This window comes from Planococcus citri, chromosome 5 (genome assembly GCF_950023065.1).
Source record: "Planococcus citri chromosome 5, ihPlaCitr1.1, whole genome shotgun sequence".
In the NCBI taxonomy this organism is placed as follows: domain Eukaryota; kingdom Metazoa; phylum Arthropoda; class Insecta; order Hemiptera; family Pseudococcidae; genus Planococcus; species Planococcus citri.
Window position 1 is genome coordinate 4,403,130 of NC_088681.1, and position 15,200 is coordinate 4,418,329.

General features: G+C 34.4%; 1 protein-coding gene across 1 annotated transcript in view; it reads left to right on the forward strand.

Moving 5' to 3' along the window:
- Positions 1-15,200, forward strand: part of Fur2 (furin-like protease 2) — a 337,566-nt gene that overhangs the window by 255,589 nt on the left and 66,777 nt on the right. Inside the window, exon 4 of the mRNA XM_065368067.1 lies at positions 7,320-7,520. Coding sequence (XP_065224139.1) covers positions 7,320-7,520 — 201 coding nt within the window. The remainder of the gene's footprint in view (positions 1-7,319; positions 7,521-15,200) is intronic.

Here is a 15,200-nt window from a genome sequence, read left to right on the forward strand (position 1 = left end):
GTTGCTGTTGAGTTAATAATATGTAGGTCTACCCTGTTTCAAAATGACCATCGTTTGGATTTTCATCTGCCCACAGCATCGAGGTATGAAAAAATTTCTCAGTCCTTTACATTGTTCATTCAGCTTGTCGTGAGGTCTGATGTGCGTGAAAATCAATTGACATACTGATTGATCAAAACCGAGACGAACCGAAGTAGTTTCGCAAGGGAGGAGGGCAAAATTTTACATGTGTTTTTTTTGCTTCAGGGTCATTCCATGTCAACTCAACCAAAAAAAAGCGATTTTGAATCCATGTCTTTCGATTTCGCTCAATTTTTTTTTACAATATATACCCACCCAGTAAGTAAGAACCCCGCAATTAGTTTGGTCCCAGCCCCCTCAGGGGGCGGGTGGGGGGACTTCCGTTATTTTCACATTGTCTCGAGGTACTCAAACTTCAGCAGCCCATTCCTCCAAAATTATGATACTTTGATCAAAACTGATTTCACAGTTCGATAGGGCATTGCATTTGGAACTTTTTAAGCATTTTGAAATTTTCAAAAGTTGAAAGTTGAACTTTCAAATTGAAAGTTCAAATTTCAAAATGGCGCTGTAAGTGGGAGCTACCATTTAAAATTTGAAAAAATTTCCATAGATGTGCCTTTTGATGTTTTTTTGAAATATTTAACTTTTGAGATGGGATCTCTCAATTGAAGGGGAGCACTCCCACCCCCAATTTTGGGTGAAACTTTCGAAAAAAAATCTGGGGCATGTGATATATCAAATTCTATGTTTTTGGCGACGCTGAACAAGAATATGACGTCAGATTTTTGATAGGACCCTATCCACGGCCCCCAGCACCTCCCCAAAGGGGGTAAAAGTTCAAAATTAGGTTTTTTCTTGTGACACATTAAGTAGTATGTTTTTGGTGACGCTGAACACGAATATGACGTCAGATTTGTGATTGGACCCCATCACGGCCCCCAACAATTCTTCTGGACTTCTACCTATGGGGGAGGTTCTGGGGGCCATGGGTGAAGTCGATTCGAAAAACTAAGGCAATATTCGTGTTCAGCGATATCGAAAACATACTATTTCATGTGTCACATGAATATAACCATTTTGGGAGGGGGTGCTGGGGGCCGTGGACGGGTCCAATCACAAATCCGACGTCATATTCGTGTTCAGCGTCACCAAAAACATACTATTCCATGTGTCAAACGAACAAAACACTTTTTTGAACTTTTACCCCCTTTGGGGAGGTGCTGGGGGCCGTGGATAAGGTCCTATCAAAAATCTGACGTCATATTCTTGTTCAGCGTCACCAAAAACATAGAATTTGATATATCACATGCCCCAGATTTTCTTTCGAAAGTTTCACCCAAAATTGGGGATGGGGGTGCTCCCCCTCAATTGAGAGATCTCATCTCGGAACTTGAATATTTCAAAAATGCATCAAAAGGAACATCTATGGAAATTATTTCAAATTTTAAATGGTAGCTCCCACATACAGCGCCATTTTGAAATTTGAACTTTCAATTTGAAAGTTCAACTTTCAACTTTTGAAAATTTCAAAATGCCTAAAAAGTTCTAAATGCAATGCCCTTTCGAACTGTGAAATCAGTTTTGATCAAAGTATCATAGTTTCGGAGGAATGGGCTGCTGAAGTTGAGTACCCCGAGACAATGTGAAAATGATGGAAGGCCCCCCCACCCGCCCCCTGAAGGGGCTGGGACCAAACTAATTGCGGGGTTTTTACTTACTGGGTGAGTATATATTGTAAAAAGAATTTGAACGAAATCGAAAGTCATGACTCAAAAACGTTGGTTGAGTTGACATGGAATGACCCTTCATGAGCTTAAAGACAAGATAGAATATTTTTAATTTTGGAAAAAAAACGAATTGACTCAAGCAAAGCGAGATCAAAAACTTGAAAATTCCAATTTTTGAAAGCAAAAAAATATAAATATTTTTTATGTGAGGAGTTTAGCTTATTAAAGCGAGCAAATAACGGCTTTAGAAGGATATTGAGAAGTTGGGCCAAAAAATAAGCGCATATTCGTACTCAGCGACCTCGAAAACATACCATTCGATATATCACTCGACTTTTCACGATTTTTCAAAATGTTGACCCTCTTTTTGGGGCACAGAGGGGCTTTTAGGGGTTGGGCTCAAAAAATGAATTCATATTCGTATTCAGCGACCTCGAGACCTCGAAAACATATTATTTGATATATCATTTGACTTTTAACGATTTTTCAAAATTTTGACCTCCTTATAGGAGCACAGAGGGAATGAAATCAATAACTAAGAACAAAATGAAATTTTGAAAATAAATGGAAATGAATTTTGGGGAAAACGCATTTTGAATCAATGGAAAATGAAACTAAGGGAACGTGGAATTCGAAAATTTGAAATTTAGAGAATCAATAGAAATGGATTATGGGGGGGGGGGTCTCGAGATAATAAACGATATAACGAATTAAGCATTCGATTCGAAAAGTTGAATTTTATGATCCAGAAAACAATGAAAAAAATCAATATCTTGGAAAATCAATTGAGATAAATTGTGAAAAACGTATAACGAAAAACATTGAAGTTGAATTTTAAAAAAAATTTAAAAAGTAGAGAAATTGAAATTTTAAATTCGAAAACGAAAAAAAATGGTTGACAAAAATGAGAAAATTCGGAGTTTTGAATCAAAATTGCCCAGAAAAAATTCGATGCATAATCAAAAAAATTAAATTGTGGAAAAATCAAACAAATTTTTAAAAAAAATCGTGAATCGATGAAAAAAGTTGAAACAAATGATCATGCAATAATAATTATAGATGAAAAAAAAATCAAATATTGGAATTAAAATTTAAAATTTGAAGCAGAACAGAAGAAATTGAAATTTTGAAAAATCACTAGAAATGAATTGTGGGAAAAACGCATTTTGAATCAATGAAAGATAAATTGATTGAACGTGGATTGAAATTTGAAATTCAGAATGGTCCAGAAAACAGGAAAATTAACTGAGATAAATTTGGATAAAAAACATTGCAAATTGACGGCAAAAATTATACAAGTTGAAATTTTTAATTTGAAAATGAAAAATGTAATATGGATAGAAAAAAATCTCGAATTGATGAAAAAAATTGGGCGAATTGGAGTCTTGAATCTGAAAATGAAAAATATGAATGGAAAAAAATCTCGAGCTAATGAAAAGAATTAGAAAAAAGTTGACATTTTGAAATTAAAAATGAAAAATGAAGTAAGTAAAAATAAAATCTTGAATAAAATGAAATTTAAAAAAAAAAAATGGGAAAGTTCGCATTTTGCATACGAAAAATGTGAGTAGAAGAAGAGTTTTTAATTATTGAAACAGTTTATAAGAGTTGTGATTTCCAAATCGAAATGTTTCAGGAAAAATTTGAATTATCAGTCAAATTTTGTAGAAAAAACATTACAAATCGATGAAAAAAATGGAAAAAAAAGATTGAAATTTTAGAATTGAAATTCTATATATTATGGCCCAGAAAAAAATTGATTCACAATTATTAAAAAAAATTGAAAAAAATCAATCAAAATTTCTCCAATCAATTCAGCTGGTTGAGATCAAGATTTAAAGTAAATTTTAGATTTTCTATGTACTTCAGAAATGTTGTGGAAATTTCAACTTTCAAAAATCTAATGGAGGCTTCAAAACTGCGCCAAGTGGTTCGGAACCATTTCCAATTGATCGGGGGGGGGGGTGTCGAAAATTGGGCACACACCAAAAAATGTAAGCTTTGTAGGACAATTTGGTAATTTTTTCCCCATTTTTGGCTCAAAGAGTTTTAAAACTTCAGCAAAAATCGATAAAGCGTTAAGTACCTGAAATTTTGGCTGAATATTGATTTAGCTTTGTCCAGTTCTGAATTTTTCCTGGAGATTGAGACATCTTGAGAGCGAAATTTTAAGATCACAATATGAAATTCGGTTCCTGAATCGATTGCAACCTCTTTTGAGCTAATTTGAAGTCTCTTACAAAAGTTAACTCTCTCGAACTGTAGAAAAGTGAACTTCTGCTAGAGGTTCTGAACTGATTTGAAAGTTTGGGCCATTCATTCAGCGAAACAATTTCCGCACAGAGAGCAATTTTTGAATTTTTTTTTTCAAAATTTACCTACTTATGTACCTTTTTTTCCTATAAAATTTCAAAAATTACAAAAATCAATCTGAGTGCTAAAAATTTGATTGTAAGTATTTTTTAATGACTCAAATTTCAGCTCAATCGGATTTGATGGGTTAAAATGGTTCGCTGTGAATCATTCAATTCAGAATCGTTCAAATTGCTTTCAAAATATTCCATCTGATTTGAATTTGGAAATTCTCGAATCTATAAAAAAAAAAAAAAAAAAAAAAAAAACATTAACTGATAATAAAGGATTATCTTGGGTAATTTTTAACCTTTTTTTCAAATGAAAAATAATATCTTGGAAAAATTTGTATCATTTTCTGATACTAATATTTTTTATACCTACCTACCAATTTTTATAATGAAATTCTCTTCTTCATTCATACTCCTAAATTTACATTTTTAATTTTTTCCTAGTGGAAAATTTTTAATTCGTTACTCATTATTAAATTTTCTTTCGCAATTACGAGATCTAGATTGTTTATAAAAAATACCCAAAAATACAAAAGGTTTTTACGACTAGTCTGCCCTTAAGTAACATTAATAATTCCAGACTCTGTACATATTATTTAAACAGCCACGAAGACGTGATCTTCTCTATATCCGAATTCTGCCTATTCGAGAAAAATAACTTTTTTAACGTCTTCTCTTATTTTTTAATTTCGTCGAATAATCGAAGTTTCCGTTTTAAAAAATAAGGAATTTTCTCATTAAATTAATATCTTCTTCTTCAATTTTGTCCTTTTATTTATACACTTTTTATACGCGTAGAAGTGAAACAAAATCAAACGTATTATGGAACCTGGTATTTTTTTCTTTTATCGAATAGCCAGACGTTAATAAAGGCGAAATAATCGTTCATTCAACATTTTCAGCTGTGTTTCGTCGAATCGAACCTCCTTTTCAGAATATTTAAACTTTAAACGAACGAAACATTCGCTTAGATCTTTAGCTTATACCTATACTTTTATATACCTCCGCGTGTTATTTGGTTTAAATTTTCATTAAAAGAGTGAGGTATTCCTGCAAGGAAAAGAGAAGAGGAAAACAGACGAATTTATAATTTGACCTTTTGTGCCCCTTTTATTTTTTAACTTGGTCGAATTCTTCAGTTTTTTTTTTTCACATTCGGTTCAGCCGTTTTAAAAACCAGGTTACTGTAACGAAAAAAATAATACTTTCCATTTTGTATTCATTAAAAAAAAAAAATTGTTTTCAAGACGAGAATTCTTCGAGTTGATTTTTCGTATTCAAATACCAAATTATGTTTCGCGATATTTAAATTATTTTATTTATTTATTTCGCGTTTTCGTTTAAATACATATAAAAATGTGGTGTTTTCTGCGTTCAGCTTTATACAATGAGGGTGAGCTGCGACGAGGAAACAAACCGAGAAAATATATCTCGATAACACGATAGGTAGTTGGAAGAAGAACCCTTATTATAGTCATTATTTTTAAAAAGCAACAGATTTATGGTTACGATTTTGTATATATTTTTAATAAAAACCGCTCACACAAGTCACGACCCCAAAATCTGCGCAGCTCTCTCAGCAGAAGCCTTGGTTGGTGGCGGATTTTTGGCCTTTTTTTTACGATTATTATTATTTTCGAACAGAGCCGAGGAGAAATTTTCATTTCGAACGAAGATATCGTACGATCCACTGTGGGTGAAAAAAAAGTATAAGTGAAAGATCACGTTATTTCGCAGCGGTCTTTCGACCAACGGGGGGCACATCGTGCCGAGAAACGTGTATAAAAATCGTACCAAACCGACGACGTACCAAGTTTTTACTCGATTCATGCTGCGTTTTAAATGCTAAATGTAGATTTTCATTTTTCACCGAGTCTCTTTTACTATACTTACTCGTACAATGAACAAAAAAAAAAAAATGAGAACGAGGAGAAAAACAAGCCGATAATTTATCCTCGACGACGACGATGGTGATGGCAAATGTACTCGTTTTGCTAGAACAGATACCTCTCTATAGACTTACGTGTCTGAATGCACATCGTCATCGTATCGTGTTGATAATTGCATTTTTTCCACTCGAGCGAGAAAAACAGTCTTCAGGACGAGTTTTCACGTTCGATTCGTGCACCTGAATTATGAAAATTGATCCAGATAAAAAGGCTAAAAGGTAATATAACCGTACGAATCGTTTAAAGGAACAGATTTTTCAAAAGCTTCGCGTATAAATAAGCCAAGGCAGCTGGAGGGATGAAGGGGGGAGACAACGAGCAGATTTACACACCGATGGAAATAACTTTTTGATATTTTATATGTCTTGATAAATGTTTCAACGTGGGCTTTTCTCCCTTTCTCTCTCGTTGGTTTTGTGCGCAAAAAGCGAGTCGACGAGGGGGACGGAGAGACGTGTCAGAAATTTGATTAATTACCTCGGAATGGTTTTAACACGAGCGTGGGCATGAGAGAAACAAAGACGAAGCGAGGCAGGTGTAAACCGAACTTGATACATATTTCGGTTTGTAATAAGAAGAAATATAGCGTAAGGTATTTCGTATATTATGTTCCTATATATAGGTACCTATGTAGTTAGGCCACACTATGAATTTGTATAAAGAGATTAAAGTTATACTACGACGAGGCGAGATGTTCGCGTGTATATTTATGTGGTTGAGAGGAAACGCGGCAGCTCGTGAGAGAAAGAGAAGCAGAAAGAGTAGCATTAACGAAGAAATAAGCCATAGTGCCACGATCCCTAAGATAATTTCCGGTATCAGACTGGACAGCTATAGTGTACGAGTATATACTTTTACCAAAATACTCTCGACTCGGAGAACCCTGGCGATTTCAAGAAATATAGCCTTACGTTAGGCCGGCGTTTCCGCTCGTTTATTAATCCCCTATTTAATATCTGTGTAGCTGTACGTAGTGCACCCTTGGTCGTTTTAGACGTCCTCGACCTCGTCCTTCTGAAACAAACTAATGTAAACGAATTGTTGTCTCGAGTGGTCAGATCGAGACAGAGAATGAGGTATTTTTTGAAAAAAGCATCATTTTTTGATAATTTGCGAATGCAGATTATTAAGTATTTGCGTAAGGGTTGAACTTTCCGATGTTGTAAAAAATGTACCTAATGATAAGTTTAAACTATGTGTATCTAATACTGATTTTTTTTCCTGGTTATTAATACGATTATATGTTTATGTTTCAGGTTCATTGGGTGGAACAACAACATGAAAAGAAACGAAAAAAGAGAGATTTTACATCATTCGATAATACAGGACCTGTAGTAGATTACAGTTATTATGATCCGACAGGGCTTCAAAGACAACTGGGGCCATTGGGACATTATCGAGGTCCTAGTCAACATAATGTGTTTCCAGATCCGTTATTTAAAGAACAGTGGTATTTGGTGAGTATAATAATTTTCAATCTTGTATTATGATACATAAGCAGGGCTTCTTTATGTTACTTCTTTTTTGGGGATACGTTTATTCTAGGACAGTTATAAGTCCATAATTTTTTGTACCCCTTCCGCACCCTAAATATACAGAAAGTCGATTTTCGTGTCATCTGTTTGAAAGTAGTGCCGAAATTGCCAAACAAAATCCTGTTTTTTGGCCAAACTTGCCAATGGTTTTTTTGTGGACAAATTTGCCCCATGTCAAAAAGTGTCAATTTTTGGCAGCAATGGTCAAAAAAGTCATTTTTTGACAGAATAGTCAAAAAGGGTCAATTATTGGCAGAATAGTCATAGAAGGTCAATTTTTGAGAAAAATGTCAAGAAACTGTGATTTTTGGCAGAATAGTCAACAATGGGCAATTTTCAAGAAAGATATCAAGAAGCTTCAATTTTTGGCAGAATAGTCGAATCCGGTCAACTTTTGGCAGAATAGTCAAAAAGGGTCAATTATTGGCTGAATAGTCGTAAAAGGTCAATTTTTGAGAAAAATGTCGAGAAACTTTGATTTTTGGCAGAATAGTCAACAATGGACAATTTTTGGCACAATAGACAAAAAAGGTCAATTTTTGGGAGAATGGTCAAAAAAAAGGCAATTTGCAAGAAGAATGTCAAAAAGCTTTGATTTTTGGCAGAATGGTTAGAAAAGGTCAATTTTGGCAGAATAGTCAGAAAGGCAATGGCAAAATAGTCAAAAAAGGGGTTAATTTTTGACAGAATAGTCAAGAAAAGCAATTTATAAGAAAAATGTCAAGAAGCTTTGATTTTTAGCAGAATAGTCAAAATGCTTCAATTTTTGGCAGAATGGTCAGAAAAGGCCAATTTTTGGCAGAATAGTTAGTCAAAAAGGCCAATTTTTGAGAAAGATGTCAAGAAGCTTCCATTTTAGACAGAATTGTCAAAAAGGTCATTTTTTTGGCAAAATAGTCAAAAAGGCAATTTTTGGCAAAAAGGCATTTTTTGGCAAAATAGTCAAAAAGAAGGTTAATTTTTGACAGAACAGTCAAAAAAGGCAATTTTTAAGAAAAATGTCAAGAAGCTTTGATTTTTGGCAGAATGGTCAGAAAAGGTCACTTTTTGACAGAATAATCAAAAAGGTCAATTTTTGGCAGAATAGTAACGTCAAAAAGGCCAATTTTTGAGAAAGATGTCGAGAAGCTTTCATTTTTGACAGAATAGTCAAAAAGGTCAATTTTTGGCAAAATAGTCAAAAAAAGGTTAATTTTTGACCGAATAGTCAAAGAGGCAATTTTTGGCACAATAGTCAAAAACTGTCAATTTTGGCAGTAATAGTCAAAAAAAGGTCAATTTTCAAGAAAAATGTCAAGAAGCTTTGATTTTTGGCAGAATAGTCAAAGAGGCAATTTTTGGCAGAATAGTCATAAAAAGGTCAATTTTCAAGAAAAATGTCAAGAAGCTTTGATTTTTGGTAGAATAGTCAAAAGGCGTCAATTTTTGGCAAAATACTCAAAAAAGGTCAATTTTTGAGAATAATGTCAAGAAGCTTTGATTTTTGGCAGAATAGTCAAAAAAAGGTAAATTTTGGCAGAATAGTCAAAAAAGGCCAATTTTCAAGAAAAATGTCAAGAAGCTTTGATTTTTGGCAGAATAATCAAAAAGGTCAATTTTTGGCAAAATAGTCGAAGAAAGGTTAATTTTTGACAGCATAGTCAAAGAGGCAATTTTTGGCAGAATAGTCAAAAAGCGTCAATTTTTGGCAAAGTACTCAAAAAAGGTCAATTTTTGAGAATAATGTCAAGAAGCTTTGATTTTTGGCAGAATAGTCAAAGAGGCAATTTTTGGCAGAATAGTCAAAAACTGTCAATATTTGGCAGAATAGTCAAAAAGCGTCAATTTTTGGCAAATGGTCAGAAAAGGTCAATTTTGGCAGAATAGTCAAAAAAGTCAATTTTTACAAAATAGTCGAAAAAGCTCAATTTTGGCAGACTACTCAAAAATGGCCAACTTTTGGCAAAATACTCAAAAAAAGGTCAATTTTTGAGAAAAATGTCAAGAAGCTTTGATTTTTGGTTGAATAGTCAAATAGGCAATTTTTGGCAGAATAGTCAAAAAATTTTAATATTTGGCAGAATAGTCAAAAAAAGGTCAATTTTCAAGAAAAATGTCAAGAAGCTTTGATTTTTAGCAGAATAGTCAAAAAGCTTCAATTTTTGGCAGAATGGTCAGAAAAGGTTAATTTTGGCAGAATAGTCAGAAGAAGGTCAATTTTGGCAGAATAGTCAGAAAAAGGTCAATTTTGGCAGAATAGTCAGAAGAAGGTCACTTTTGGCAGAATAGTCAAAAAGTACCTATGCATTTTAATCAAAATTGTCAAATAGTAACCATTTTTGCCGAAATTATCAAACAGTCTCGTTCTTGCCAAGATATTGCTCATGGTTGCTTGACGAAAAGTTGTAATTGTTTCTCGTCAAAATTCTGAAGAAGTAGATTTTTGATAAAATAGTCAAATGGTTGTAATTTTTGCCAATTTTTTTTTTTGGCAGAAGTGCTTTTTTCGCTCAAAACCAAAACGTCCAGAAAGCATTGATTATTGCCTTGCTTGCCTAGAAATTCGTCTTTTTGTTTGAAAGTTTGCCAAACAAGCGTCATGTTTTTCACAACATTGCTTAAATAAAGCTTTTTTTTCTGTCAAATTTCTTTTTTTTTACCAAAATGTTTTCAATTTTAATGGCAATTTTCCAAAAAGATTTTCAGATCAAAACTTGATCATTTTTTTCTACTTTCTTGTAAAAGCATCGTATGACCAATCGAAACGAGTTGAAGATCGACATTACTTTTGGTGGAGGTTCGGTTTAGATAGTGACTACGGATAGACGTGCGTTCTGTTGCTCGCGTGTATGTGTTGTTACCTTTATAGAGCGTTTTGTTGCGTGTAGTTTAGTGCAGTGACTGCCTATTAAGGCACTTTTCAACATGGCAAACTCGCCAGGTGGAGTTAGTTACTCTGCCATGGCAAAAATGGACAGTTTCCCAAAAAAAGATCAAGCGATTGTTTTCCCAATTATAGAAGACCTAGAAAATGAAGATTATGCTCTCGCTCTGAGTGAAGTAGTCGATCCAAAGTGTATCCTGTTTCTTTCTCGTCGATCAAAGGGTCGAATGTGCGTAGTTCTCGATAGCCTCAAGACTGTAGATCAATTTATGGAAAAGTATGCTGAAATAAAAATCAAAAATTGTCCTCGTTCTGAAGATCGTATAATCTCAGCCAGACGTTTAGTTAACCCACTGAAGCAACTTACGATATCAAATGTATGCCCTTTCATCCCACACTCCACGCTAGAACGAGAGATAACAGTACAGACTGGTTTACCTTTACGATCTCCTATTGAATTTATCAAGGCTGGTTTTACTAGTACAAAATTATCTCACGTATGCAGTTTTCGGCGTGCTGTTCTCTATGATCCAACTGATATTGATTTGAAAAACGTTCCTGACTCGATTGTTATCAATTATGATGACGAAGAGCATCGTATATTTCTATCAACGGATGTAAACATGAAGTGTTTCCTATGTAAAAAGTCCGGGCATCCGGCAAAAAAATGTCCCAATAGAGCTTTAATTGAAAGACAGTCGAGTAATGTGATAAAAAATGACGTTGTGAAAGATAATGTTTCTACTGAGGAGAATAATCTTGAAAATGATATTGCTCCAACTGTGCAAGACATTCAACAAGCAGCTACTCAAAAAAGAACAGCTCCACCTATATCCACCTATACATCATCAAACAGCAATCAAACTGAGGGTAAACCTAAGAGAAAGAAAAAACCTAAGACTAAGGAATCACAAGTAGCAATGTTATCATCAATTGAGCTTGAAGACTTACGTGAAAATGTTGAAGCTGACCCACAGTTTGAGTCAAACCCAGTCATAAGCAGAGATGCATTTATTGAGATGATAGTAAATCTTCGTACCAGTAATGATAAGTTAGAATATGCCAAAAAATATACAAATCAACTCACTGAATTATCTTCACTGATTGAAAACATAAAACCTCTCGTAAATTCAAATGCAAAAAGAACGTTGACGTGCTTCCAGAAAATACTGAACAGTGAAGATTCATCAGACGAATCTTCCTCTGACTCATACGAGAATGCAGAATCTGACGCCAAAATGCAATAACAAATATCCTTCAAATATGCCAGAAACTATTATATCGTGGAATATCAACAGTGTAAAAAACAAATATCCAGAATTGCAAATCCTACTTCAAGATTCTTCACCTTTGGTCTTCTGCCTGCAAGAGACTAAATTAAGCAACACAGATAACTTTGTTATTAGAAATTATACAATCTACCGTAAAGAAATAAATGTGCCTGGAAATTTAAAGGGCGGTGTGTTGGTTGCTGTCCGTAACTCAAACCACTCGAAGATAATCAATTTACAAACGCCTATTCAATCTATTGCAACTCAAGTTTATTTGGAAAATGAAACCTATCTAACAGTTTGCTCAATTTATCTTCATCACAATGATACTGTTACTCTTGATGTGTTAGAACAAATAGCATCTCAATTACCTGCTCCTTATATTATAACTGGCGACTTCAATGCTCATAATCCTATTTGGGGATCTGCAAAACTTGATGCAAGAGGCCATGTTATTGAACAGTACCTACTTAGAAATGCAGACTGCCTATTAAATACAGGAGATGCTACCAGATTCAACTCATTCAATGGCTCTTTCTCAGCTATAGATCTATCAATATGTCATTCTTCTGTAGCCCACTTATTATCTTGGAACGTAGCTGAAAGTGCTTATCAGAGTGATCACTTCCCTCAAATGATTACTATGCACATAAACACCTGCCTACCTACTAAACTCTCACCAGCATGGAAAATTCACAAGGCAGATTGGGATTTATACCAAGATACACTCAATTTATATGATCTGCCTCACTCAGAAGATGTTAACATAGAATGCACCCAACTTACTGAACACATCATCCACACATCTCGACAATGTATTCCCATGACTAGTAGAGTTCCGAAGAAAAAATGTGTTCCATGGTGGAATGAAAACTGTGCAAATATAATCAAGCATAAAAATCGTTCATTTGCTTTTTATAAAAAGTACCCTACTTCAGAAAATTTACTAGCCTACAAAAAAGCAAGAGCACTTGCAAGAAGAATTATCAGAGAGTGTAAACGAAATACATGGTACTCTTTTCTGACATCTATTAACAGCAACACTCCAGCAAGAGCTTTCTGGCATAAGATCCGAAAAATATCCGGAAAAGGAAGTCACCTCCAGATAAATGCCATGAAAACCAACTGTGGAAAAATTGAGCATTCATCAGCAGCAATTGTTGAAATTCTAGCTAAAAGTTTTTCTGAAAACACCTCTTCAAGGAAGCTCCCTGCTCAGTTCTCCTCTCAACAATGTACAGGCAGTTATAACTTTGATACTGGTGTGTCACAAGAAGCCTACAATGCTCCTTTCACAATGTCAGAACTAAAAAGAGCATTAAAATATACAAAAAATTCAGCTCCAGGTCCTGACTTAGTACACATTCAAATGTTGAAAAACATGGATTATGAAAACCTGACTCAAGTGCTGAAGTTATACAACAACATCTGGAAAACTCACTGCATTCCTAACTCCTGGAAGGAGGCCATTGTTATACCAATCTTAAAGCCTGGAAAAACTCCTCAAGAGCCAAACAACTATCGTCCAATAGCTCTTACCAGTGTGCTGTGTAAAACAATGGAAAAAATGGTCACTCAACGTCTGATGAATTATTTAGAAGCTAACAACAAGATAGACCCCAATCAAAGTGGTTTTCGTAAAAATCATTCAACTATTGATCAGCTCATTAAACTTCAGCAAGAAATACTGGATGGATTCACCCAAAAGCAGTACATTGTCTGTGTTTTCTTTGATTTTGAAAAGGCATTTGATCGTATATCAAAAAAACCAATAATGAAAGCTTTGCATGCCTTGAATCTAAACGGAAATTTACCATTATTTGCTGAGGACTTTCTACAGAACAGAACTTTCAAAGTCAGGCTAAATGGTCATCTGTCTACCAGCCATGTGCAGGAAATAGGTACTCCACAAGGTGCTGTTATAAGCCCTCCTCTGTTCCTAGCTACATTGCATGATATACAAACACAAATAAAAAAACCAGTATCCTACTCACTGTTTGCTGATGACCTAGCTATATACATTCGGAGCTCATCTCTAGCCTACATCGAAAAAATACTGCAGAAAACCATAAATGATCTTGAGAAATGGGCCAGTAGTAAAGGTTTGCGCTTTTCTCCAGAAAAAACTATGCTGATCAATTTCCATCGAAAGCAGAACCTTCCTCCCCCTGTCAACATCACATTATATGGTCAACAAATTCAAAATGTAACAACCCACAAGTTTCTTGGGCTGCACTTCGATCGGCAGTTGAACTGGAAAATCCACATTCAGAATACAAAGAAAAAAAGCACAATTTCTCTGAATATACTCAAAAAAGTTGGTGGCACAAAATGGGGAGCTGATCGAAAATCTATGCTACGTATTTATTCAAGTCATGTGCAGTCTATCTTCGATTATGGATCAATAGTATACAACACTGCATCGAAAACTGATTTGAAAAAACTAAATTCAGTGCAAAATCAAGCACTTCGACTCTGCTCAGGAGCTTTTTGTACCAGCCCAATAACTAAGCTATTTGAAGAGACTGGAATACTCCCGCTATCACAGAGAAGAGATCAGCTTATGTTAAAGTGGTACCTGAAAGTTAAAAATTCTCCAAGTCATCCTAACTTCTACCAAATGTTCTATTCTCCACTGGAAGAAAAGTACACTACTTATCGCCCCATTGGCTGCCGATGTAGAGATCTACTGGTTAATCTACACATCAATCATAATGACATAAATGCCATAAAAAACCAAGTGCATCAAATGAAGCTCTGTTCTAATTCAAAAATCACATCATATAGAAAAAGCAGGAGAGAAGAAGTAGTGTTAACCAGATTACGAATTGGGCATACAGCTTACACCCATTCTCCTCTTTTCAAAAACAAGCAACTGGAACAATGTGACCCTTGTGGAGTGCCGATCACCATCATGCACTTAATAAACCAATGTAGCAAATATGAGAATGACAGAGAGCAGACCCTAGGAGAGCTTACCTACGAAGATGTGTACAAAGATGATGAAGATATTTGTCAAGCATTTTTCACTTTTTTGAAACATACTGGAATCTATGACCTTCTTTAATATTTTAGTTTCTCGCCAAGTTTTAATACATTTTGATAGATCCACATGGCAATTTTTCAAAATTTCAAAAATCATGACCCAATTTTGGTCTCGAAATTCTTCCAAAATGATCAAAAAAAAAATTCCAAAACTCATAATCGATTCTAGGCTCAACACTTCTCAAAAATGCACAAAAAACATTTTCGTTGCGAATTAATTTGAATTCCGTATGAAATTGTAACCTATTTAAATTGTCAAAAATACGATAAGATTTGGGGTAACATTTTCAAATTGTAAAAAAAAATCTGAAATCACACTCCTAAAATTGGTTGAAAATTGACTAAAAATGGAAAAAAAGGAAAGAAAATAGCCCTTTTTGAAAGCTAAAAGTGTTGTTACACAATTTTATTTTATTTCACAAC